General features: G+C 34.9%; 1 protein-coding gene across 2 annotated transcripts in view; it reads left to right on the forward strand.

Moving 5' to 3' along the window:
- LOC150104801 (sodium- and chloride-dependent glycine transporter 1-like) overlaps positions 1-26,323 on the forward strand; it is a 211,450-nt gene that overhangs the window by 150,217 nt on the left and 34,910 nt on the right. For both annotated transcript variants that reach the window (XM_090395361.1, XM_090395360.1), the window contains exon 10: positions 19,986-20,117. In XM_090395361.1, coding sequence (XP_090251487.1) covers positions 19,986-20,117 — 132 coding nt within the window. The remainder of the gene's footprint in view (positions 1-19,985; positions 20,118-26,323) is intronic.

Consider the following 26,323-nt stretch of genomic DNA (forward strand, 5'->3'; position numbering starts at 1 on the left):
TTTTTAATATGATATTGCCTTTGATGCCATGTGTTCACACCTCTAATCTTTCTCAGGACTCTCATATCTGCAGTCTCTAATCTTTGATCAAGTGTTTTACTTCTGACCCAGCTCTCAGATCCATAAGTTAAAACTGGTTTGAACACTGTCTTGTATACAGCTAATTTAGTGTTCCGACTAATTTCTCTCTTATTCCATATGAATTTATTCAGTTGACTTCCCACCATACCAGCTTTGCTGATTCTGTTATCTAATTCTATATTTAATTTACCATCTTCACTAAAAATCATGCCTAAGTAGCTGAAATGTTTTACTTGTTCCACAGGTTCTCCATTCACAACACAGTTGACATTTGCAATGATTCTGCCTATTTTCATTGTCTTTGTCTTTTTATTGCTGACCTTCATAGCATATTCATTACAACAGTTATTCAATTTAGTCAGAGAATCTTGCAGACTTGTAGCAGATTTATTTAGAGTTTATAACATCATTTGCATAAAGCAAAGAGCTGACAGAAACATCTCCAATTTTGATATCATGTTTAATACCACTTTCCTTCATAATGTGATCCATATAGATAATGAATAACAGAGGGGATAATGTACATCCTTGTCTCACACCAGATTTAACATTAAACCATCTTCCTGTACTTCCTTCAATTCTAACTGCTGACTTACAACTCAAATAAAGACTAAGTATTGCTTGATATAATGCCCCATTCACACCATATAACTACAGCATATTGAACAGCTTCTCTCTTGGCACCTTGTCATATGCCTTTTCCAAATCGACAAAACTTAAATACAGATCTCTGTTATATTCCCATGCTTTCTCGACTATTTGTCGTAAAGTGAAGATCTGATCCTGACAGCCTCTATTTGGCCTGAATCCAGCTTGTTCTTCACCAAGCTTTTCTTCCACAATTCTTCTCAACCGTTTCTCAAATATACTTGCATAGATCTTGCCAGGAACACTCAGTAGGGAAAAACCTCTGTAATTCTCACATTGTTTTATTTCCCTTTTTATATATGGGTACTATGAGAGCTCTACTCCAATCATCCGGAATTTGTCCCTCTATCCAGGCTTTCTGAATTATGCAGTGCAGCCACTGTAAGACTCTTATACCACCATACTTCAGCATTTCTGGTCGAATATCATCTGCTCCTGCTGCCTTTCCATATTTCAAGCCTTTGATGGCTTTTTCTACTTCAAGTATTATTATTCCTGACTGTATTCCTGACTGCATGCCTGGTCATTGTTTTTTACCATTGTGCTGTCATCACTGCTTGTTTCATTTAGCAGTTTTTCAAAGTAATTACTCCATACTTCAAGGATATCTTTTTCTCCCGTTTTCATGTCACCGTTATCATATCTAACTCCTTTTACAGCACTCTTTCCTCCATTCCTAAGCTTCTTCAACAACCTCCAGAATATTTTGCCACCTTCTTGATATTTATTTTCTATATTCTTGCCAAAGTCCTCCCATGACTTTTGTTTAGCTAGTTTTACACACTGTTTAGCTTTCTTACATTTGTCTCTGTATTCTGTAAGAGTAAAAGCTGACTTATTTGCCAGGAACTTTTGATATGCTTTCTTCTCTTTCTTCACTGCCTCTTTAATTTCCTGTGTCCACCATGAAGTTCTAATTTTTCTATCCTTGCAGACAACTTCACCACATGCCTCTCTAGCTGAATCAATCAGGGCTTTTTTTAAGGCTTGCCACCGAATCTCCAAGGTTTGATTGCTGTTCTTAAACTCTTTCATTTTTTCTTCAATAATCTTTGTGTATTTCAGTCTACAGTTCACATCTGAGAGCTGCTCAACTTTTATTCACTTTAAAACTTCTTACATGTTATTCTTTTCAATATGAAATTCAGTTTTATCCTGCTCAAGACTAAATAGTGATCACTTCCAATTTCAATTCCTATGTACACTCTGGTGTCCTGCACCAGGGAGAAAACATCACTATCAACAATAACATAGTCAATGAGACTTTTCTTATTCCTTGCCTCTTCTCTCCATGTGAATTTGTGCACATTTTTATGTTGGAACATGGTGTTACAAGTTGAAGAAAATAAGGAATCTTATAGTTGTTGAGGTACTATGTTTCCAAAGCAGTTAAATGTTACAGGATACCCAATGAAAAGTGCTTAATATAAATATTAATATTTGGTGACGAACATCTTTCTTTATCCATTGTAATTATTCTGGTAACTGCTGCATAACTGTGAAAGTAAAAATTATTTATTTACTCAACTAGTTCCTCTGCATTACAGCATACTTCATCAGTACTAAAGTTACTTTTCAATTAGGAAGCATAACATGGTAGCATGATTTTTAATATTATAGAATTGATGTTAATGCAATCATTGTTGAACTGATAGTGCATATCATGTTGATGTTGGGTGCTGTGTAACATCTATCATAACAATTTGAAAACTATTAATAACATCCCACAAAAAAGCCACAAAATATCAGTGCAAAAAAAAAAAAAAAAAAAAAAGGTGCAATCACTTTACCATACATCAAAAATACCACAGATGAATATCTAATGTATTAAAACAATATAACCTCAAAGTTTCCTTCACACTATGAAAATAATCTTCATGATAGGTCACTCAAACAACCTTCATTCACCTTTCAAGAAGCTGGGTATTTATAAAATATTCTGTGCATCAGACAAATGGGACATTTGAGAGAAATTTGCATGCAACAGAAAGAGAGCACACAAGACATGCTTAGTTTATCATGCTACAAAGGATAAACATCAGGTAATTCAAAAAATGCCCTGTATATTGAATTGAATAGTTTTATTTGCAAGTATAAAGAAACCTCCAAAATGACATGATGTCCAATGTACTGCAATAAAAACAAGGCGTTATTCTAAACCACCGTTGGTCAGCATACATTAAAGATTAAAATAATGAAACATATGCATACACAACATGCACTGTCAGTTGGACAATGATTCGACATCAGTTAATGTTTGTAAAATCATTCTGCTACTGTATGTTTCGGTATTGAAAAGTAACCATATTCCTGCTGAAGTATACCAATAGTGCATTGGTCAAATAAAATAAATATTTTTTACTTTAATAATTATACTGTTGTTATACCAGAATCATTACATGTTTAACAATTTTCCTTCAACATTTATAGTGCCACCATTTGGCTGAAAAGACCAGGATTGGAATCCTTCCTAGAATATGACAGCATTTATAAAGTCATTTAACTAAAGATGTGTTAGCCAATTTCATACAAATAGATATGGTTTTCCTCTGGGAAATGCATTTGCCTTGCAGATAAATGCATTTTCTACATCAAAGGAAAAGCATATGCAAGACAAAATACGGTCTCAGTAATAGAAGATTATCATAATAATAATAATAAAAAACTTAACAGTTTTTTGAAATCGCAGCCATTAGTGACAGAATCAGGCAACATATTTCCAGTTTTTACTTGGCACAACAGTGAATGTTACAGAACAAAACTGTAAGTTCCACTGATATTATTAGACCACTGTAAGTTTTAGGAAACATATATGAAAAATAACCACTCTGATCATTTTTAGCTTCCTTCTTGTAACTTTCATAGCTGTGATTAATATTTAAAACAAGAACATATAATCAGAAAGTAGTGGCCAACTCACTTTTAATTTTAATAAGATCTCCAAACATACACTTGTTATGTGCATAATTAAATTGAGATAAAGCTGGAGTGAGTGTTTGTTTGCACTCTTCCAGTTAGGAGTCATCTGATTTATTCAGTAATTCGGTATACTAGTCTTCTAACATAAAATTTGTCAGTCTTCAGCTGTTTCAAAAGTAATCGACTCCATAAAAGAAACTGTCATGACATAAACCATATGGAAAGGTTAGTTGTATCTGGTATAAAGATTAGATTCAAAAAGTAAAAAATAATTTCTTAAAAATAATTCAAAAATTTAACAGTTCTTAGATATTTTTAAAACTGAAAAAAACAAAGTTGAACTAGTTAAGAATGTAGATTCTGGCTATGGGTAGTTTGAAATATTTATAAAATGAAACCAAAGGCATGCTCTACATTCAGTTAGAATGTAGAGCTATTATCATAGCAGATATATTTATTTAATAATGTTCAGAATATTTAATTTAGAGTCTAGTATTGCAATTTTATCTAATAATTTTGGTTGGGATAAGCATACTTCAGGAATCAAACCTTTGACCAATGAGCTTGACCTTGATCAATCCTAAAGTTATAGGATTGTCACAATAGGATTATTAAAGTAATTAGCATATAGTGCTATTCCTGGTAGTAGTTTCAGGTCCACATTGTAATAGGTCTGTAGAAAAGATTCTCAGTTTGGTTTATAGAAATGAGATTTTAAATTATCTGATATTTGGGAGAAAAAAAACAAAAAACTTGCGTAAGGTTCCAGAATAACACCTTTTTATATATAATTTTAAGTAAGTAAATTATCTAAGAGATTGATTGTTAAATAATGATTACGATACATTTTTAAATGGTCTGATCAGGCTTTTAGTTTTTAAAGGAACATAATAAAACGGTTATGTGCCTTTATATGTGTATTATATCTTTACGCCCCAACAGTGTCAGGCGTCTCGCGTCAAAGGGGAGAGAACATCGCAGCAGAGAATGGACAACATATCCTGTGATCAGTGTAACTCCTCTGTGCCCTATTCTTCCCATTTTTATCATTGAATTATGTTTTTTATTATTATTCTGTTGGTTGATGAAGGTGCTTTGTTTGTAGTGGCTAGTTGTGGTTGCTTTTCCAGCATTTGTTCTTAGAAAAATTGTCAGCACTTTTAATATATATATATATATATATATATATATATATATATATAGTTTAAACAAAAAAAATGTAGCTTTGCTGAGCTATTAATGTCTTCAGAAAACTGCATTATAATAATAATAATAATAGTCAAATGATAAAATAGCATTGTCTAAAAATTACAAGATAAATTTTAGCATCATTAAATTAATTAAACCACAACTAGTTGCTCATGTGGTTCACTATGTGACCTATCTTGCATCTCATTTCCAACATAGAGGAACCATTTTTTAATAAAAATCTTTGAATTGAAATTCTGCTTTCAAAAATAAAAATAAATAAATAATAAAAAAAAATAATAAAGAATTTTGTTTGTAAAAGTAAGGAAGGCTAGCCATTAATTTTATGAATGCATTAGCTCTTCATCTTAAAACCATTATGGTAAATGCTGAATTATGCAATTTTAGGAATCATTTTTAACAAGGAAATGGTTCTTCATAATAATAGTTTTCTACTTTTAAGTTAAGTTTTATGGAAGAATGATGAATGTTTGATATCACTATTGTGACCTGCACAGGTATTTTTGTTTCATAAAATGTTCTGTGTATGTCAGTAGCTATTTGTGTGCTTGTAGATATGTGTGAATAGCTTGATGGATCATTGCATAGACTATGTAAATTAATTTCACAGAATGAAGTAGAGCCATGTTATTTCATACTTTTTATTTTCTTTGCTTTCTGCTTATATCTGTGTAATATCAGTATCCTCCACCGCTGCTCCAACAAAGTAGACTATGCTACCAATTCCAAATACAATACATGCACTTAATACTACTACATGGTATTTCATACTTTTTAGTTTCTTAGGAATTTATACAGGCTGAGTCTGATCTATTATCTTTTTTTAACAAGTCACATTAGACATGACTAGAACTCTCTGTAGCATTTCACTGAGAAATATTCCTTGAATATGAAAAATTATAAGTGGTGTGTATTTTATATATATATAGTACATACTTTAGCCACCCATCTTTTAACACACACCATTTTGTGTGTGTCTCACCCCAAAAGGTTGCAAAGATATATTAATATCATTGGTGGGCTAAGGGTTACATACTACAGAAACCCTGCTCTAGAGATCAAACATGGAACTTGAGTCACTTCAGGCAAGTAAGGACAGTGGTTTCACACCATGCAGTGAAATTCATCTCTTACCTAAAGATGTTCACAAACATACTTGTGCACAAGTGGGATACACTATTCACTTGACATCATAAAGTTACTAACTATCAAAAGTTAGTATTGCTTTTGCTACATGTTATCAGTACTCCAAATGATAACTAATTACAGCAGTTCTTTCCTGTACAGAAGACAAAAGAATTTGTGTTTTGGCTTAGTGAAATAATGTCTAGAATGATAAATAAACAGAATTTAATTCCAACCAATATGGTCTTTGTTACCAAGGCATTTTCTAGGACAGCCGAAAGAATAAACATGCATATGGTAGCAAACAAAGAGAATGTGTTGTGTATCTTAAAAGTTATTGCTTATGTTTTTTATGGGTACATCCTCAATTTTGTGCCATCAGACTGATGATTAAAATTTTTTTGCAGTAGCCATTGTTTAGAAGATGGAAAGGCAGATTCCAAAGAAAGCATATGCTTTCTGCTTATGTCTGTGTAACATCAGTATCTTCCACTGCTGCTCCAACATAGTAGACTATGCTACCGATTCCAACTAAATACGATACATGCATTTAATACTACTACATGGAATAATATATACATATTAGTAAGGTTTTTTTGTGGAGTCTATGTCAGCCTTAAACTATTATTATTATAGTAACCTCCATGGGCTCTCCATGGGAATTCCACTTAACTAGCAGCATCTATTCTGTTGAACCTCTAAATCATTTACACTCCTCTCAATTCTTCCTTTTTAATTTTCCTTAACCACTGTACTACCCTTGACATGAATATATGTCATTAAGTACAGGGATGCAAAGTGTCCATTTGAAGTCAATATAATCTTTGGATATTATAAAAATAATATGGATACGAAGCATATATTTTTGATATATTTTATCCATGTGGCTGCTTGGTTGATTAATAGTGTATATGCATGTGCTTATCTCTTGGTTGCCCCCCCCCCCCCCCAAAAAAAAGCGACGGCCTTGTAACCAAGTAAAATACTGGTAATAGTTTGTTAACCTAAATGCTTGTTTCGTTCCAGTTAAGAGAGCTAAAAATTGAATTGTAATAAACATCCAGATATTCATCAAAAAGCAATTAGCCAAATGGTGGCTCTCTCTAATTCATGTTATTTTCATCACTGGATTTCTCTGGAGTCAAGAGAATTACCCCCCCCCCCCCCAACACTGAAAGTTGACACTAAACCTTAAGATAATTCACTCTCTGCTCATGTACTACCCTTTCATTCTATGCACTTTCTAACCTCCATGCATAAACCCTGCTTCTCACTTCATTGCACAATATTATGAAAATGGACCCTTCTTGTGGTGCTCTTTAAAATCTGTTTGGTGAAACCTTCTAACAGCTTATACATGTACTGGCCACTGAATTATAAACTTTTAGTTAATACCATGTTGGACCTCCTTTAGCTTGAATTACAGGACATATGCAGTTTGGCATTGGATTGCATCTACGTCTTCAGCATACCAGACATTCACCAGATAGTCCTTTAACTAGCTCAGATTTCACAGAAGAGGACTTTTCTTCCGGATCTCTTTTTCTGACATGTCCCATACATTCTCAGTGTGATTGAGATCTGGGCCAGGTACGATGGTGGAAGTTGCAGTCATGCTCACTGAACCACTGCTGAACAATTGACAGTAGTATTGCCTATGAAATAACCATTACTTACTGGATAAAAAGTCAATATTTCAGGATGGACTTGATTGATAACGATGTTCAGATATCATTGGAGGAAATCTGACCTAGTAATATCAGGAGACCTGTTCCATACCAACAGAATATGCCCTACAGCAGGGTTTCTGAAACTTTTCCTATGACGGAACACTTCACAAATCCTGAAATTTTAACGGAACACCTTGGTTAGAGTTGAGTATCATCAGTCTCGTATTCAATGTAAAGCTAAGCACATATTATTGCCACAGCAGGCTGAATTGCATTGCAAAAATGCAACAGCGCACACTACAGCCATGTCAGGCTGCAGCACATCACATTGACCTTGCTTGTGACTGCATGTTTCCTAGAATAGATACCTCTGTACTTCACTCATGCTCGGAGGTGTCGACAACCGCGGGCCGCTGAGGCAAGGGCAGTGCGCACTGGCCTTAATAAGCACAATCCACGTGCAAAGTGAGGAGCACCTTATTTTCAAACATGTTTGAACTTGTCACAGCATTTAAAACCATTCCAGGCTCATATTAATTTTTCACGGAACACTTATTCACTTTCTGTGGAACATAGTTTGGGAACGCTGCTCTACACCATATCACTACTTCCAGAACCTTGAGTTGTGTTTTCAAATCAAGCTGAGTTCACTACTTCATGGGGTTCCTGCCAAATGCTCTGCCTACTGTTGGTACAGAACAAGGTGTACCATGACTCGCCGGACTTTTTCCAGGCTTCCAGTGTGCAGTCATTGTTCCTGACACCACTGTACACCAACGTTTTGGTTCTTTGCAGAAATAAGTTTTTTGTATAGGTAGGCATGTGACTGTCGGTATCGATCCACTTCAATTCCTTGCACATAGTTTGGTGAGATATGGATTGGGAACAGCCTTCATTAAATGTTTCAGTGAATAGGCTGCACACTGTAAGTTCCGTTTGTCGATACAAGACTTCTCAGACAACAGCAGCCTCGTTCCTGATGGATGGCCTTAGCACCACAGTTATGCCTCTTAGACAAGCAATATGGATTATTTTAATGCTGATTAAACACCCAGAATATCTTGCCTTTTGAAAAACTAGTCAGCTCTGCTGTTTACAAAATTGTGGCTCCAGCAAGACATACACCCACAATAAGCTCTTTATCAATCTCTGAAAGATCCTATGTTTTTTCCATTGTGATGAATGCTGTTGATGATTACTGACCAGCAACATTCTTAAATAGTTGCCTAGAATGTGATGCATGTGACCAAGTATTTTGCATATATGCTGCATAAGCGAGTTTACATACATCTGCATGAAGGTTTCTAATTCAGTGGCAGGTATGTATATATGTTGATTATTATTGTTATTTTTTATGTTTCTTTCCACAAAAAGTTATATGCCAACCTATAGTACATTTGTACAGTGGGTAGGCTAAGGATCTCAGTCATACTGTCCCTCCTTTTATCTTTCATCTTGGAATCCCATAGTTTAAAACTCGACTTGTATCTTCACTCATCCATCCATCCTTTCCAGTCTATTAAAAAAAAAAGAAATAATAATAATACAGTGACTCTTCAAAGATTTGAAGAGCCACTGTATTATTATTATTATTTTTTAATGTGAATCCCATCCATGCAAGGTAATAAATATATAGTAGATTACTATTAGTACCTTTGGCAGGCTTAAGAGTTAGGTAATTCTGAAGTTGTTTTCATGGTAGGACTACAATATGCAATCCTCACATTACCAGACCAACATGCAGTGTCGTCTTTAGTGGTGCAAAGAACATGTACAGTGAGACGTGGAAACTGGAAAAGCAGTGTGATGGAGTGACAAATCATGCTACACCCTCTACCATGCAAATATGTGGGTGCGGCAGATACCTGATGAACATCTCTTACCAGAGTGTGTGCAATCCTGGCTATTTGGAGGTAGTGGGATGATCTGTCTTTGTTTTTCCTGGTTTGGCATTGGACTTCTGTGTGTGTGTGTGTGTGTGTGCGCGTGTGTGTGCGTGTGTGTGCGTGGTGCCATGAACATTGAACTTCAAGAGATATCTGGATAATGCAATGCTTCCTACTTTGTGGTGTTTTTACAGAACTGACCATTCTCTCTTTCAACAAGCTAATGCAGCAACTGCATGGTTTGAGACATGAACATCACCATACTTGACTGGCCTGATCTCAACCCTACTGATGAACTTCTGTGGGATGAACTGGAGCATTGGATGAGGTCAAGGGGCATCTATCCCACAACATTGCAGGACCTCATTACATGTCTCCAGGAAGAATTGTCCAAAATTCCCATTGATTGCTATCATATGCTTGTGGAAAGTATGCTCCATAGAATTGCTGCAGTCATTGTACCAAAAGGAGGTCCTTCATGTTCTTAAAGAAGGCACATGGCTGTTTGTTCCTCACACTATGGTGTCCATTTCTTTCTAAGCAGCGTATATGCATTCTCTCATCAGCTGCTCTTGTAGCCATATTAGAAAATGTGACCAGATTACTAAAACAAAATGTTTCTTTACCAAATTCATGCTAGCCTCAACAAAGCATTTCACCCTCATCCACCCAATTTTGTATGAGCCCTTAAAATTTTTTTCAAAACCTTCACAACCACTGAAGAAATACAAACTAGTCTTAGTTTAATGCAAGAGCATATCTTATCCTCTTTCACTCATTGTGGAGTTGACTGGTTGCAGGTCTTTTATTAAACAACCCAGACAATAGCTCTGTCAATTTCTTAGCATTGTATATTATTGTATTTGTATTTGTATTAACATTGTATTTCTTAGTACTGTCAATTTCTTAGCATTGTATTCCGTTAAATGCATAATGAAATTTAATTCAATCCCACTGCCTTATCCAGAATACTTCACATTTCAAATACTTCCATTTGCTTGCAATGATAATTCTTCTTTTCACTCTTTGTTACCAGATTTGAAACCTCCATGATAATGACCTACTTTGCCTTAGAAAACTTAATTTTTTTTAAAACTTTTCCTGCTTATAAATTATGCTTGATAAGAAATTAGTATATGCTTGTTTTTTATTCTTCATCCAAGCATGAGCATACAAACACTTGCATGTGAATTATCTTCACAACTAGGCAACTTATCATGAACTTATCATGTAGACTTCATTCCAAATTGCCTGAGTATCCCACTTACAATAGCCATCCTTTACAATAGCCTGGTCATGAAGATACTTCACATGCAAACTTTTGTTTACTCATGCTTGGGTAAAAGATAAAAACAAATGTATGTAGTTTGTTCAAAAAAAAATTCTTTGTTTTGATGTTACTGAGCAAGAATAAGGGCTTAAGGATTTGTCTCTTATTATTTAAAATCTTTCTGCAGCAAAACTGCTTATACTTTCTAGAAAGATCATAGTGAATTTTTGGAATGTCCAAAAATTGTCTTCATTATTTCATTTATTAATCTCAGTGTCATCAAATTCATTGCTTTTAAGAATGATTTTAAACTGCAAAATAGTCAGAGAACTAATTGGGAAGATATGGAAGGACTTTTTATTTTTTTGGTCATGCAGCTCAATCTTAATTAAAGATCTCGACATGAAATGAATTGAAATGTATCCAGCATTTTTTATTTTTTGAATAAAAATAGAATACTGGAAGCACAGTAGCATCCCCTCCCAAGCATCTCAGACTTTCCTTTTACACATCTGCTTGCAACTTCATGAAACTGAAAAGTTGACATCAGCAGCAATTCTAACTTCTACTACTTTGTATTAATCACTGGTGATAGTGAACTAAACTGCATACTATTTCTTCACAGTTTCATCATTTCTTAATGTTATTATTTGTCCAAGTATAGATCACTTTTGATTTGTTTCCCTAATTATTCCATAATGGGTCTGCTGAAATCAATAGAACCTCTACTGCAGTGGATCAATTTAAGTGTCATAAAACATTCAATATATTTTCAGATATTTATTCTGTTACACAGGTTAAAACTAATGCTTGAAATCCTTTTGCTTTCATCATTTTAAAATCTGTTATAAACTTTTCATGAAATCTTTGATTTTTATGTGGTACTCTAAGGTTTGACAAGCAAAGCAGTATTCATATTTAATATCCACAAGATTGTTAAATAATTTATTTAGAAAAACTTAAAACAATTTTATCCAACAAGCTATTTACACAGTATGTCTGAGTGAAAGATATTTTAACTATGTGGTATTAACCTTAATTTATCTTCTGCAATGGTGTATGTTTTGTGTATTTCTCTCTGTGTCACACTTTACTGCCTTATTATCCTGTACCCAGATTTCTCCTTTGCATATATTACTAACAGACACATATTAATTCATATTGTTGGCATTGTAGTGAAACAATGCATATGCCTGCATGTGAGTTTATATTAATTTGTTGTGAATTTAGAAAATTTTTAAAACACCAACAGCAGTATAATTTATTATTATGCTAATTTTTAATATTACATGCTAATGTTTAGATGCTGGAATGAATATTATCTACTAAAATTTACGTTCTGCACACACACACACACATGCTTGCATGTAAAAGATGTATGTTTGAGAAATAACTTACAACAGTCTTTATTTTATGGGGAGAAATTCAACAATGATTCATCTAGAAATAACAAATGTAAATGAGGTAAAATTAACTTTAAATTACACCAAACTTATGATTTTTAAGCTTGCATCAGGAGTCAGTAAAGGGACAGAATTAGATAACCGGGAGAAGCCTCTATATAATCTGTAAGGAATGTGGAGAACCGGCCAAATGTTCAATCTCGTATGGTGTATCCCATTATTAGCTGACCAAATTGTATTCTGTATTGACTAAACCACAAACAATAATGGTGGTATCACAGGATGAAATGTCATGTTAAGGTGGGGAGAATCCTGTTGTTCATTCAAACAATGGCCCACAGTTTTTGTCAGGGAATCAGTGCAAAGATAGGGACCATCACTAAGATGGTACCTAAGGAGAGGGAGTGGAATTGGTAGAATAATTAGAGAAGTACTATGTTGTAATAACATAGTTTAAAGACAAGAATGACAAAAACAGGTAAAATACTGCTGATTAATAACTACAGGATGTTATATTCAGACAACAGTGAACACATCAGACTTATTGGTGCTTATGGTCCCAGAGAATATTCTACTAAGGAAGAACTAAAGGAATTTCTGAAATCATTCGATTTCAGAGAAGGCAGCTGACATAAAAGAAAAGCTGATTCTTGTTGGAAATCTAAACAGCAGAGCAAGAAATAAACACCAGGCATATAGAAACGTTTGGAAATTTGGAGAAAAGAGCATCGCTAATAATCATGGTAAGTACCTGCTAGTGTTCTGTTCAAAACATGGACTGGTCTTCACATACATCATGCTGCAACATAAAGATGTACACAAATTTACATGAAGAGAATACATGAGGAATAAGCAAGTCTCAGTTACTATGCTATTTGTTTATAATGATATTTTCACATTAGCTAGGATACATTGAATATATGGGAATGTGAACTAAGAAATAATCACCATTTAGTATTGAGCAGGAGAAAAACATATAAAAGTTTAAAAAAAAATTAGTAAAGCAGCTTTCAAAGGATAAAACTGTAGACTCAAACATAAAATGCAAATATTAAGAAAAAATGAGTTTGAAAACAAGAACCAAATCTTCCAGACTTAGTGACAAAATTTGAAGAAAATGTTGATTGATTCAGCCAGAGAAACATGGTGAAATCGTATGCAAGGACAGAAAATATAACTTTTGTGGTGGGTTCAAGAAGTAAAAGAGACAGACAGTCTTGGAAAAGAAGAAATATATTTGAAGTAATGAAACAAAAGGTAAAGAGGATTAAGTTGCAAGATAAACTTTCAGTGCCTATTGAAAAAGCTAAGAAATAGATGAAAGAGTACTATTAAAAAGAGATCACAGATAAAGGCGACATAAAAATGAAGATATTCTAGATGTTTGGAGTAGTTATGAAAGATTGTTTAATGAGATAGGCAATGATAGAACACTGAATTAGAAACTTCACAGAAATCAGTAGTTTCCATATAGGCATGTGATTGCCAATACTGATCCTCTTCAATTTCCTGCACATAGTTTGGTGAGATATGAATTGGGAACAGCCTTCATTACATGCTTCAGTGAATTGCTGCTCGCAGGAAGTTCCGTTTGTCCATACAACATTTCTCATACAGGCAATCTTGTTCCTGACAGACTATCTTAGGACACAGTTATGCCTCTTAGATAAGCAATATGGATTAGGAACAGCCTTCATTAAATGCTTTGGTCAATTTCTGCATGCAGGAAGTTCCGTTTGTCTATATAGCCCTTCTCAGAGGGTGATCTTGTTCCTGACAGACAGACTTAGAACACAGTTTCACCTCTTAGACAAACCAATATAGTTTATTTTTCTACCAATTAAACACCCAGGTTATCTCACCTTTTGAGAAACCAATCAGCTGTGCTGTTCTCAAAATCATGGCTTCTGCCAGATGAGCATCCACAGTAAGTCCCTTATCAATCTCCAAAATATGCTTTGTTTTTCCCATTGTGTTCAACACTATTGATGATTACTGATCAGCAGCATTCTTAAATAATTGCCCAGAACAAGTGGTGACACACGTGATCAAGTATTCTACATAGATGCTGTGTAAATGATGTTTACATACATCTGCATAAAGATTTTTAATTCAGTGGCCAGTATGTATAGATGGTATTACAGTATTCATCCAGAAATGCTAAAATTAGGTATAGACTGTGCAATTCAGAAGACCTGTCAGAAAGTCGAATTCCAGATGATTGGAGTAGGGCTCTAGTAATCATCTGTAAAAAGTGAAATAAAATGTGACAATACATGAATTTTCCTACTGAGTTGTGTTCCAGTAACATTTAAGCAAACATACCTGGAAAGAAGCTCAGAAAAATTGTGAAAGAGGAGATTGGGAGGAGAACAAAGGGCAAAAAAAGGATTAGATTTTTACATTAAGAAAATACTCTGCATTTGTTTAAAATTCTCCAATTTTATAAAATAAATGAGGAAAAAGCAGTATATATACATCTCCACTCTTTTCATCATCTATATGGATCACATTATGAAGAAAAGTGGCATTAACATATCAAGATTGGAAATATTCAACTCGGCTCTTTTATGTAATGCATATGATGTTGTATTCCTAAGTAAATCCAGAAGAAATCATTAGGACTCTTGCACTAAATTGGTAGCAAGTTATGAAATTCAGAAGGGGGGGGACCCTAGGAAAATAGGCAGGAACATTGAAAACATCCACTGCAGTATGATAGAAAGATAGCTAAATAAATTTATGCAGAAAAAAGAGAAATTTGCCCATACCCTAAACTAGCAGTACAATAAGACAGTCTTGAAACCAATTTTTATTTATGAATCAGAGCTTGGTTTAGACAAAGCAGCTGATCAGAGTTTTGCTAAAAATTAGGGCAGTGAATAACAGAATCACAAAAATAAAAATATTAGAAAGGAACATGCCATTGTTAGCATTCTAGATTGTGTACTGAGGTAATCTAAGTTGTTTGGACACAAAGAAAATGGAAAAGGAGAAGTTAGCAATACAGTTGTTTGATACCACAATGGCAGGAAAAGTAGCAAGGAGTAGACTAAGATCTTGGTGGATTGATACAGTTAATACTTAAAAAAAAAAAAAAAGGAAATGTAAAGTATAAACATTCCAGACATATTGATGGAAATTGTTGATGTCGATAGGGAGCTGGTAACAAATCAAATAGTCCTATGTTATTCTGTGTCATTGAGGGGAGTAGCACAAGGTATGACAAGCTAGGATTTATAAATATATAGTGATGAATGACTAATGGGGGTTCGTTCTTATGATATATGCATAGTCCCTCACTTAAGGACTTGAAAAATATAAAATCGGTGTTTTTTTATTTTATTTTATTTATTTTTAATACTATAGGCCATAACATTTGGTTCTGTTACAAATTCTTCTGGTAAACTAAACAAAGCTTATCTGCATATAATGCTTTTTAGCATACCCAAGCTGAAATGAACTTGTATTTTCTAATGCATTTTTTCAACAGTTTATTAATTTTTTTTTTTCTAAAATATAGTTCCTTAAAATCATTTTCACTTACATAGCTATTACATTCATACTATGTTAGGAAAAGTTTTTTCGTTTGTTCCTTGAACATAACTGTACATACAATATAATACAGAATGATGTATATATGCTCCCACATTATTTGAATTTTGTAAGAGTACATAAAAGAGGCTATCAGCTATTTTTGTAATTGAGAACGTTTTGATTTCAATATTGTACATAATGGTGAAATTTTAACATTCAGTTAAAACCTATTAACTGAATGTATAAAAAGTGTATATTAATATTATACACTTTGTATACAAATGTATTATTGTTCCCATTATTGTTTTAATGGATAAGTAATTCCATTATCTGTTACCCTGAACCTGAATTATCAAACTACAGGAGAAGGACAGTTTGTCAGTTAGCAATTGAAAAGTTGAATAACTGAAAGTACAGTTAGTGTTGCACCAAAAGTTATTTGACACACTAGCCCATTCAATGGTTGGTTAATTGAAGGTTTGTTCATTTGACAAGTAACCTGGGAGAGCACTCTAGTTACTATAAAGTATTTGATTTTTTTTTGGTATGCTTTTAATTCAATAAATACAAAATATTTATTTATGCAGTAACTTTCTTAACACAAAACATAAACATAAATTAAAGATACCAAGAAATTATATACTTGGTTTAATCCTTTATCCAAGTGTAAGCAAACAAAGTTTGCTCCTGAAGTATTTTCAGGATGGGCAACTCCTTTAAGGAAGCTAAGACTTCACATCACTTGCCTTAGTAGAAAAAACTTCCAGCAACATTACATAAACAGATCACTAGGTACATATAAAACATATTCACACTGCCATGGCAACTCAAAGCCTGTAATCATGTAAAGACTTGATAATCACATATTTTATTTTGAAAAAGTCACTGTGCAATTACATGTTATGTACATATGTTTATGGTTTTATATTTGCATTGGAATTCAGCATTTTCATGATGTTTCAACAGGAACAGTATTTCTTGTACTTCACACATGCCTGTGATGAAATTTCATTGTCAGTAAATCCAATGGTTAGGTAATACATTCCACTTGTCCAACACGTTCCATATAAAAAAAGCCTATCCTTAGCTCCTTTTCTCACTGCACCTTCAACATAACTCCCATAGATAGTCTGTTCTTCACTTCTCTTTCTCCAATTTTTTGAATGAGAGTCCTATATTTCTTCACCAACTCCATGTCATGAATACATAGCAGTATTTTTCAAACTTTGAAATAGCACCTTCCTGGTTGCAAAAGAGTAGTATGGGAAGATACGAATATTTAGGCTTCGGTGCTAGTTTACATTCATAATTAGATTTAATGGAATGAATGCAGCACAGGGAAATAATTAAATACAAGTTTAATAGTTATATATTTTTGTCTGTCATAGAGACATCATCAGGGATACAATATTAAGATTGTAAACCCACAAAACAATAAATGAAAGAAGTTAGACTATAAGCCTAAAGTCCTATGAGGGGTGCCCTCTGTTGGTGCTATTGGGTGGAAGGCATAAGAATTAAAGTTACCCAAATCTTGGGAAGTATAACACAACCATATTCATTTAGGTCAAATTGATTTTTAAAATCTACTGATTCAAAAAAGTTTTTCAAGTTTGTATTTGTTGAGATGAAGTAGGGTAGTTTTTTTTTCATTTGATTCTGTACAGAGCCATGACTAATTAGACCTGAATAACCATAGTTATGGCAGCAGGTGTATTTCTTATTCTGCAAGTCAAATCCCCAGTAATTTCAAGTGTTTACAAGAAAAAGAGAAGGAAGTTCTTCCTTAAGAGAGCAGCCAGCTTTAGATGATGAGGTTTGAAAGCAGTGCAGTGGTTATATTTCTTTAATATTCTGACTATTTTTTCCCTATATTCAGAACACCTGAATATAGGGAATGGTGATAGCATTACTGTAATTTGTATATTGAGAGGGATAGGAGGAACAACTGTTTTTGCTACCATGGCTACCATGCCAAAAAGACAGGAAGGTCTGAGAAATAAAGGCTAGTTCAGCTGTAAAGGAAGCCTGTTGACAAGGGTTTAATGACATGGGAAAGTTTGTGTATCTGTTTGCCTGCACAGGGGAGTTTTCTATAAACCGAGAAGGAAAGAGAAAAATACAGGCTATTGTTATTTTCTTTTTCTGTAGTAAACTGATTTTGGGGTGTTGAGGTGGAGGAGGGAGTCTAATGTGCTTGAGTCATGTGGCCAAATGGAGAACACATCAAGGTATCTTAGCCAGATAGAAGGTCTAAGAATGGCAGTATTGAGATGATGTTTTTCAAAATGTTTCATATAGAAATTGGCTAGAGGAAGAGGAGAGAGAGCCCATGGCTTTACCCTTTATATATGCTGTCCCTCCAAGTGAAGTACCTAGTATGCATGGCAAAATTGAAGAGAACAATGATGTTAAGGAGAAAACATTTTTCAGTAATATCAGAAAGGGGGATATTGGTAAATAAAGAGGTGAAGCTCATGCTGGTTCAAGTATGTGAATATATAATGTGTACAAAGCCTGCAGATTGATTATATATTTCATAATGGCCAAATATTTGTAAAATACACAGAGATCAAGGATTAGATTTGAACTTATCACATTCTAAAATACAATTTTTTCTTATCATTGGATTTGATGGTATCAAGATTTGGAATGTATGATGGAGCATATTAAGGGATTTGTAAGATCAATAAATTACTATTGGAAGAAATGCAAATGTACCATCAGCTTGGATAAAAGTTATATTCTAAATCTTTCCCTAAATCACTTTCTAAATCAATTTTGTTCTTCTAAATGTTTTTCTATACAGCTATTTATTTTCATTTTCAATACTGCTGTATATATTTTGTATCCAGAATCCAATAGACTTATTCATCTACAATTTGAACTTTTTGAAAATAATCAAAACACTGGATTTCTTCCAGTCATCTGGAGTTGCTCCAGATTGCACAATTTCTTGGAACTATGAAGTTCCAAGCCAGCATGCATATTTATTTCATTATTTTGTGATGCTTTATTTTGTCTTTCATTTTCTTTAGAGTTTCAGTTAATTCATATAATATTATGGTTTCTAATTTATTATTACTTTATCTTTACATAAATTTTCATTGCCATTTACTTATTTATATCTGTATTACTCTTTTAACTGTTTCCAGTTCCTTTACATAGTTAATCCAGTTTTCTCTATATAAGGTTCTAATTTCCCTTCTAGCTATGACATTCTTTAATTTTATAATTTAGGTTATTTTCAGCTGGATCATAAGATAACTATTTCTGGACGCTTCATTTTTCCATATTTGTTCCAATTTCTGATTCCTCTTTTCCTGTGCAATTTTACCCCCTTTTTCCTAGGCTGTCATTGGCTACTTTCTGTATTATGTTGCATATATTCTCCCAAGTTTTATTTCTGTGTGGAGGTATTGATCTGTATCTCAATTTAAGTTTCTGTAAACTCTGACACCTGTTGTTATTAGACATATATATCACAAATTGCTCATCATGGCTATAATACATAAAGCATACCAGAGTGAATTAAAGAATAATTTAATGCATAAAAATGGACTTTTGCATTTTTATGCTATAGTTCTATAATGAATAACTTTTTAAAAGTTCCTTTTAAAAATATCAGGAATTTTTTGTTTCTTCTTGGTAGCATTTTTTTTTTTTTTGCATTACCATAGTTTCCAGTGTTACTAATTACAAAATTTTGGTTTTACATTACCTTGTCATGCCACTTAAATCTGTAAACCTTGTAATGCAGAAGGGTGATATTCCAACTCCCATTTTATAGCTGAAGACCAATGTGTTGTAACTAAATGATGTGCAGTGTGTGTGTGTGTGTGTGTGTCTGTGTGTATATTCATGCACACCCATGAAATTTACTTATATGCAGGCCCATTACTGTTTATGATTTTGTAACTGATATTTATTTAGAAAAGAAAATCAAAATTTTGATTATTGATGGAAAATATCACAATGATTTGTATGGATAAGAACACTGTTCTTTTATTAATTCATTTAAATAAAAAGTTCAGTGCATGTATGAATCAAATATGTGTTTGTTGAGTAATCTGTTATGACTGCAGGCCACAAAGTGATGTCTTTTGTATGCGCATGTGGCGTGTGTGAGTGAGTGCATGTGTGTTGTGTATATGCTTGTTTGATGTAAACATTTATAATATTTGAACAATAGAATTTTTATTTTTAAATTTTAATCCACTGGCTAATTTATTTGCAGTTTGGGATGTTTGAAGCCATGGTCAGTGCTTTTGTTGATGAATTTCCTGACTTCCTACAGAAAAAGAAAATTGCCTTTACTGCTTTCATGTGCTTTATCCTCTTCCTGCTGGGTCTTCCATGTGTGACTCAGGTTAGACTAAGTAATTTATACTGTAATCTCTATGTATTTCCAATATACGAAAACTATTTTTAATGTTAACCAGTTTAACATTCTACTGTTTAACTGGTTAACATTAATTAACCAGTTAAATTCTCTCATTAATTTTCTCTATAAGGATTAAAAATAATATCTACAGATATTATTTTTGATCCTTATAGAGAGAAGTGCACTAATGCACAGGACTTGAAAAAAGCTCTTGTCTGCTTGTCCATGAGGAGTGAGAATTTTTAGTAAAAGTGAGGAGGGAGAAAAAAGTTTCAGTCGAATCATCAGTTTTTTTTTTATTCATATAATATAAATTCAGTGAGGCATGCCCATTATAAATGCCTTTTGTCAATTATCACTGATTTTAATAATAAATTTAGTTTAATCATTTATCCCAGTGAGAGCAAACAAAGTTTGCGCCTGAAAATTTCTTCAGGACTGAATATAGTGTTGTCCTATCTTACCTGGGTAAGTAGTACAACACCAGGCAACTTGTAGCAAAGGTGGAGCAAACTACCAACACTCCTATTACAGTATCTCCCATAATGCAAAACACATCTCCTTGTGGATATGTATACTGTTATGCATTAAGGGATTGGCCACTACCCAGACTAGTTTCAACCTTTATTGAGGTCTCTTCAGTGGGAGCCAGGCCCAGAGTTGGAGATAACAGGCAGAAGCAGTAGCAAGGTTATCTTTACCTATAGGAGTTGCCAAAAGATTTGCCACCTTTTTTTTTATTAAATTACTCTGGATTTAGAGAAAGATGTTGAGAGTTTATTTTTCACTAGGTTAGACTATAATAAATTTAGTTTAATCCTTTATCCCAGTGAGAGCAAAGTTTGCACCTGAAAATATCTTCAGGACTGAATATAGTGTTGTCCTATCTTACCTGGGTAAGTAGTGCAACACCAGGCAACTCGTAGCAAAGTTGGAGCAAGCTACCAACACTCCTATCCCAGTATCTCCCATAATGCAAAACACATCTCCTTGTGGATATGTATACTTATGCATTAAGGGATTGGCCACTACCCATACTAGTTTCGACCTTTATTGAGGTCTCTTCAGTGGGAGCCAGGCCCAGAGTTAGAGATACCTGGTAGAAGCAGTACCAAGGTCATCTTTACCTACAGGAGTTGCCAAAATGTTTGCCACCTTTTTTTATTAAATTACTCTGGATTTAGAGAAAGATGTTGAGAGTTTATTTTTCACTAGGTTAGACTATAATAAATTTAGTTTAATCCTTTATTCCAGTGAGAGCAAACTAAATTGATTATAGTCTAACCTAGTGAAAAATAAACTCTCAATATCACTGATTTTGTCGCAATGTAATATGATGAAGATTTTCTCATATCATTTTATCTTGAGAGTGTGTTCAGTCATACTGCAAAGGAACCATAATTCTGATATGATATCACACCTTCAAATGCACAGTGGACAGCAGTAACTGATGTATTTTGTACTGGAATATGGAGCAATTGAATAATTTAGAACCATTAAACCCAGGAAGATGCATTACATCTCCCCCCCCCCCCCCCCCCATCCAATATATCTGACCTAAATGTTTTTGGAAATTTTCTGAGTTGCCACTTGATCATATGTCACATGATAAAAAATGTACCACTGATAAAATGTATGAGTTTTTTCTTTACAGAATAAAAATTAGCCATCACATTAACAAAATCTATAAATGACCAGGTCTGGAATTGAACGGGCAATTTAGGTGACTATGGGTAGGGTACACCCAAGGCTGACATCTGACTAGAGTGAGATATTTCCTGACTGATGAGCCAGCAGAGAATTTTTCAAGCTCTGCTAATGCATACTTTCATTAAATTTGTTTTGTCTACACAATGATTCTGTTCCAGTCAACTGTTTAACACGTTTGCTGCCAACTACGAGTATACTCGTAGTTGGTATATGAGCCTCACAAGCCAGCTACGAGTATACTCGTATGATGCTTACCGTCGGCAACGAGAATACCCATCCTGACCTTGAAGAAGTGAAAATGCCTGGCGTGTGGGGCTAGCAGCAAAATTGTGTATACTCGTAGTTTGTATATGAGCCCCACAAGCCAGCTACGAGTATACTCGTATGATGCTTACCGCCGGCAACGAGATTATCCGTACTGACCTTGAAGTGAAATTGCTTGGAACAAACTATGCCGAAGTAGCGTGGCAGCATGTTAACTAAATCAACTTTCAGATCCATAACTTCAAATATAATTCTGCAAACTGCTTGTTTTGTATTTTGCTATTTTTTTTTCTTCTTCCATATGAATTTATTCAACTGGCATCCCAACTTATTCTATTATTAATTTCTACGTTTAATCCTGGGCGACCTCAATGTCCACAATTCCAACTCGCTTTCTTATTCCAACACTATTGACCAAGCTGGTAATTAGTTTACGGAATTAACAACGCATGTAAAGTATATTAATTAAAGGTAACTTTACTAAATAACTTCTGTATTTCGGCAACGTCACGTTGCCATCTTCAGGAACATAAAGATATGGTATGTGCCTGCAGGCACTAACAAAAGCAAATGAGGAAGAAAGCAAGAAACTAATATTGTTCCTAAAGTCCTAATGGTGCCCTCTGGTGGGCTAATTTGGTTGACTTGGCAGTTGGGCTGAAGTTCTCAAAATGTAAGTCTCCCAAATTTGGGGTAGTTTCATGCACCCAAATTTGTTGAGGTTAGGAACGTTTTTTAGAGCTGCTGAAGATTCCTTGAATAATCTTTCGCATTTAAACTTGCTGTGGTGTATTATTTTTGTTTTCTTCCAACGAATTCTATGGTGGGTATCTAAGGCATGGTCTGCCAGCCCAGAGCGGCTGTACTGGTGAAACCGGATGTAGTCTTTGTGTTCGGAAATCCTGATATTTGTTGTTCTGCCTGTTTGGCCAAAGTAGGACAATTTGCAGCTGCAAGGGACCTGGTATACACCAGGTAGGTGTAGGGGAAGTGGTTGGTCTTTGGTAGAGCGGATAAGGGATGCCAACTTTTTATATGGTCTGTAACAAGAAGTAAGGTCATATTTTCTGAGGATATTGGTTATTTTCTCAGAGGTGCCCTGGATGTAGGGGATGGTGATAGATTTGGTGTAATCTTTATTGTGGAGGGGGGGGAGGGGGTTGTGGTTTACTGGTTTGAGTAGTTTTTGGATTTTTTTGGGGTTATAGCCATTGGCTAAGAAAGTGTTGTGGATGTGGTTTAGTTCAGTAGTTAGGGCCTTGTCATCTGAGCAGATTAATTTTGCCCTGTTATATAGTGTTTTTAAAACCCCATATTGTTGTGGGGGGGGGGGGATTGCTGGTGAATGTATCTGCCAGTATGGGTGGGTGTTCTGTAAACAGAGAAAACCAAAGATCCATCAAGCTGGCGGGTGATTAAAGTGTCAAGGAAGGGGAGGGTGTTGTTTTCCTCTTTTTCTAAGGTGAACTGGACTTTGGGGTGTTGGTTGTTTAAGTGTGTTAGGAAGGAGTGGAGTGAGTATGAGCCATGTGGCCAAATAGCGAACATATCATCCACGTACCGAAACCAAATAGTGGGTTTTTGTGGGGCGGAGTTTAAGGCTTTCTCTTCAAAGGTCTCCATAAAGAAATTGGCCAAGGGTGGGGAAAGTGGTGAACCCATGGCTGTCCCCCCCCTCTATCTGTTTGTAAAACTTTCCTTGCCAAACGAAATAGGCTGAGATATCGGGAGGAAACTTGGCTTGGATGAGCTCTAGGGTTTTTTTGAGTGGGACATTAGTGAATAGGGAGGAGACGTCAAAACTGACCATTATGGCTCAGACTCACTCCACTCCTTCCTAACACACTTAAACAACCAACACCCCAGAGTCCAGTTCACCTTAGAAAAAGAGGAAAACAACACCCTCCCCTTCCTTGACACTTTAATCACCCGCCAGCTTGATAGATCTTTGGTTTTCTCTGTTTACAGAAAACCTACCCATACTGGCAGATACATTCACAGCAATTCCCCCCCCCCCCCACAACAATATGGGGTTATAAAAACACTATATAACAGGGCAAAATTAATCTGCTCAGATGACAAGGCCCTAACTACTGAACTAAACCACATCCACACCACTTTCTTAGCCAATGGCTATAACCCCAAAAAAATCCAAAAAATACTCAAACCAATAAAACACAACCCCCTCCCCCCCTCCACAATAAAGATTACACCAAATCTATCACCATCCCCTACATCCAGGGCACCTCTGAGAAAATAACCAATATCCTCAGAAAATATGACCTTACTTCTTGTTACAGACCATATAAAAAGTTGGCATCCCTTATCCGCTCTACCAAAGACCAACCACTTCCCCTACACCTACCTGGTGTATACCAGGTCCCTTGCAGCTGCAAATTGTCCTACTTTGGCCAAACAGGCAGAACAACAAATATCAGGATTTCCGAACACAAAGACTACATCCGGTTTCACCAGTACAGCCGCTCTGGGCTGGCATACCATGCCTTAGATACCCACCATAGAATTCGTTGGAAGAAAACAAAAATAATACACCACAGCAAGTTTAAATACGAAAGATTATTCAAGGAATCTTCAGCAGCTCTAAAAAACGTTCCTAACCTCAACAAATTTGGGTGCATGAAACTACCCTAAATTTGGGAGACTTACATTTTGAGAACTTCAGCCCAACTGCCAAGTCAACCAAATTAGCCCACCAGAGGGCACCATTAGGACTTTAGGAACAATATTAGTTTCTTGCTTTCTTCCTCATTTGCTTTTGTTAGTGCCTGCGGGCACATACCATATCTTTATGTTCCTGAAGATGGCAATGTTACGTTGCTGAAATATAGAAGTTATTTATTAAAGTTACCTTTAATTAATATACTTTATATGCGTTGTTAATTCCGTAAACTAATTACCAGTTATGTATGACCAACGTATAAGCCTTGCTACTAGAATATAATATTGACCAAGCTGGATGAGAAGTAAGTCTTTGCCATAAGTAACGCTTAACACAGATCTACCTACTTGAATTCTTGATAACCAGCTTCACTCACCAAATACTCCAGATCTCTTTTCAACCAATTCTCCTTCCCGATACACTGTAGAGATCACCTCTGAACAAAAGTTTCTTCTCTCTCTCTCACAGACTGCCCCACTCCCAACCTTTTCTTAGTCTGACTATTGTTTCCGCTGACCTTAACACCTGCTGTGAATGAGTTACAGAACTTATTATCACTGGTATGAAAACATTCATCCCCAATTCTTATCTGCTTTCCAAGTCCTGGTTCAACCAAAAGTGTACCAAAGCAGTAAAAAAAAAAAAAAAAAAAAGAAACTTACTGCAGGTAGCTTACTTCAAGAACTCTAGCTTCATACTCTGCATACACAAAAGCATGCAACATATGCAAATCAATCACCAGTAGATCCAAACTGATTTCATAAAGGCCAACAGCAAAAAAAACTTGTCCTCCTGTCCAAATGGAAGCTGCACCTTTTGGTCCCTTGCTAAGGCCATTGGATACAACTTTGCTCTCATTCACCTCCACCTCTCTCATCCTGATGGCATGACTGTTATTTCACTCAAATATAAAGCTGATTTCCTGGCATTACTCTTTTCTCATAAATTAGCAAACACATACACACTGAACCTGTTTCTCCTCTTCCTCTTTTATTCTGTCCACCTCTTTCCTTTTGGAACAGCCTTCCTCATGAAGTATTCCCAAATGATACAACTTGCAGCTCTTAAGAAAAAAAAAAAAACCCTTCTATCTCAGTCCTCATCTGCACCTGATGTGCTTACAGGTCTCTTGACCTCGTGTATAGGAACCATGATTGATTCAGCTAGAGAGGCATGTGGTGAAGTTGTCTGCAAGGATAGAAAAATTAGAACTCCATGGTGGACACAGGAAGTTAAAGAGACAGCGAAGGAAAAGAAGAAAGCATATCAAAAGTTCCTGGCAAATAAGTCAGCTTTGTGCTCTTAGAGAATACAGAGACAAATGCATGAATGCTAAACACTGTGTAAAACTAGCTAAACAAAAGTCATGGGAGGACTTTGGCAAGAACATAGAAAATAAATATCAAGAAGGTGGCAAAATATTCTGGAGGTTGTTGAAGAAGCTTAGGAATGGAGGAAAGAGTGCTGTAAAAGGAGTTAGAGATGATAACAGTGACATGAAAACGGGAGAAAAAGATATCCTTGAAGTATGGAGTAA

Source organism: Typopeltis vanoorti, chromosome 7 (genome assembly GCF_054136105.1).
Source record: "Typopeltis vanoorti isolate ZY-2024b chromosome 7, IOZ_Tvanoo_1.0, whole genome shotgun sequence".
Classification (NCBI taxonomy): domain Eukaryota; kingdom Metazoa; phylum Arthropoda; class Arachnida; order Uropygi; family Thelyphonidae; genus Typopeltis; species Typopeltis vanoorti.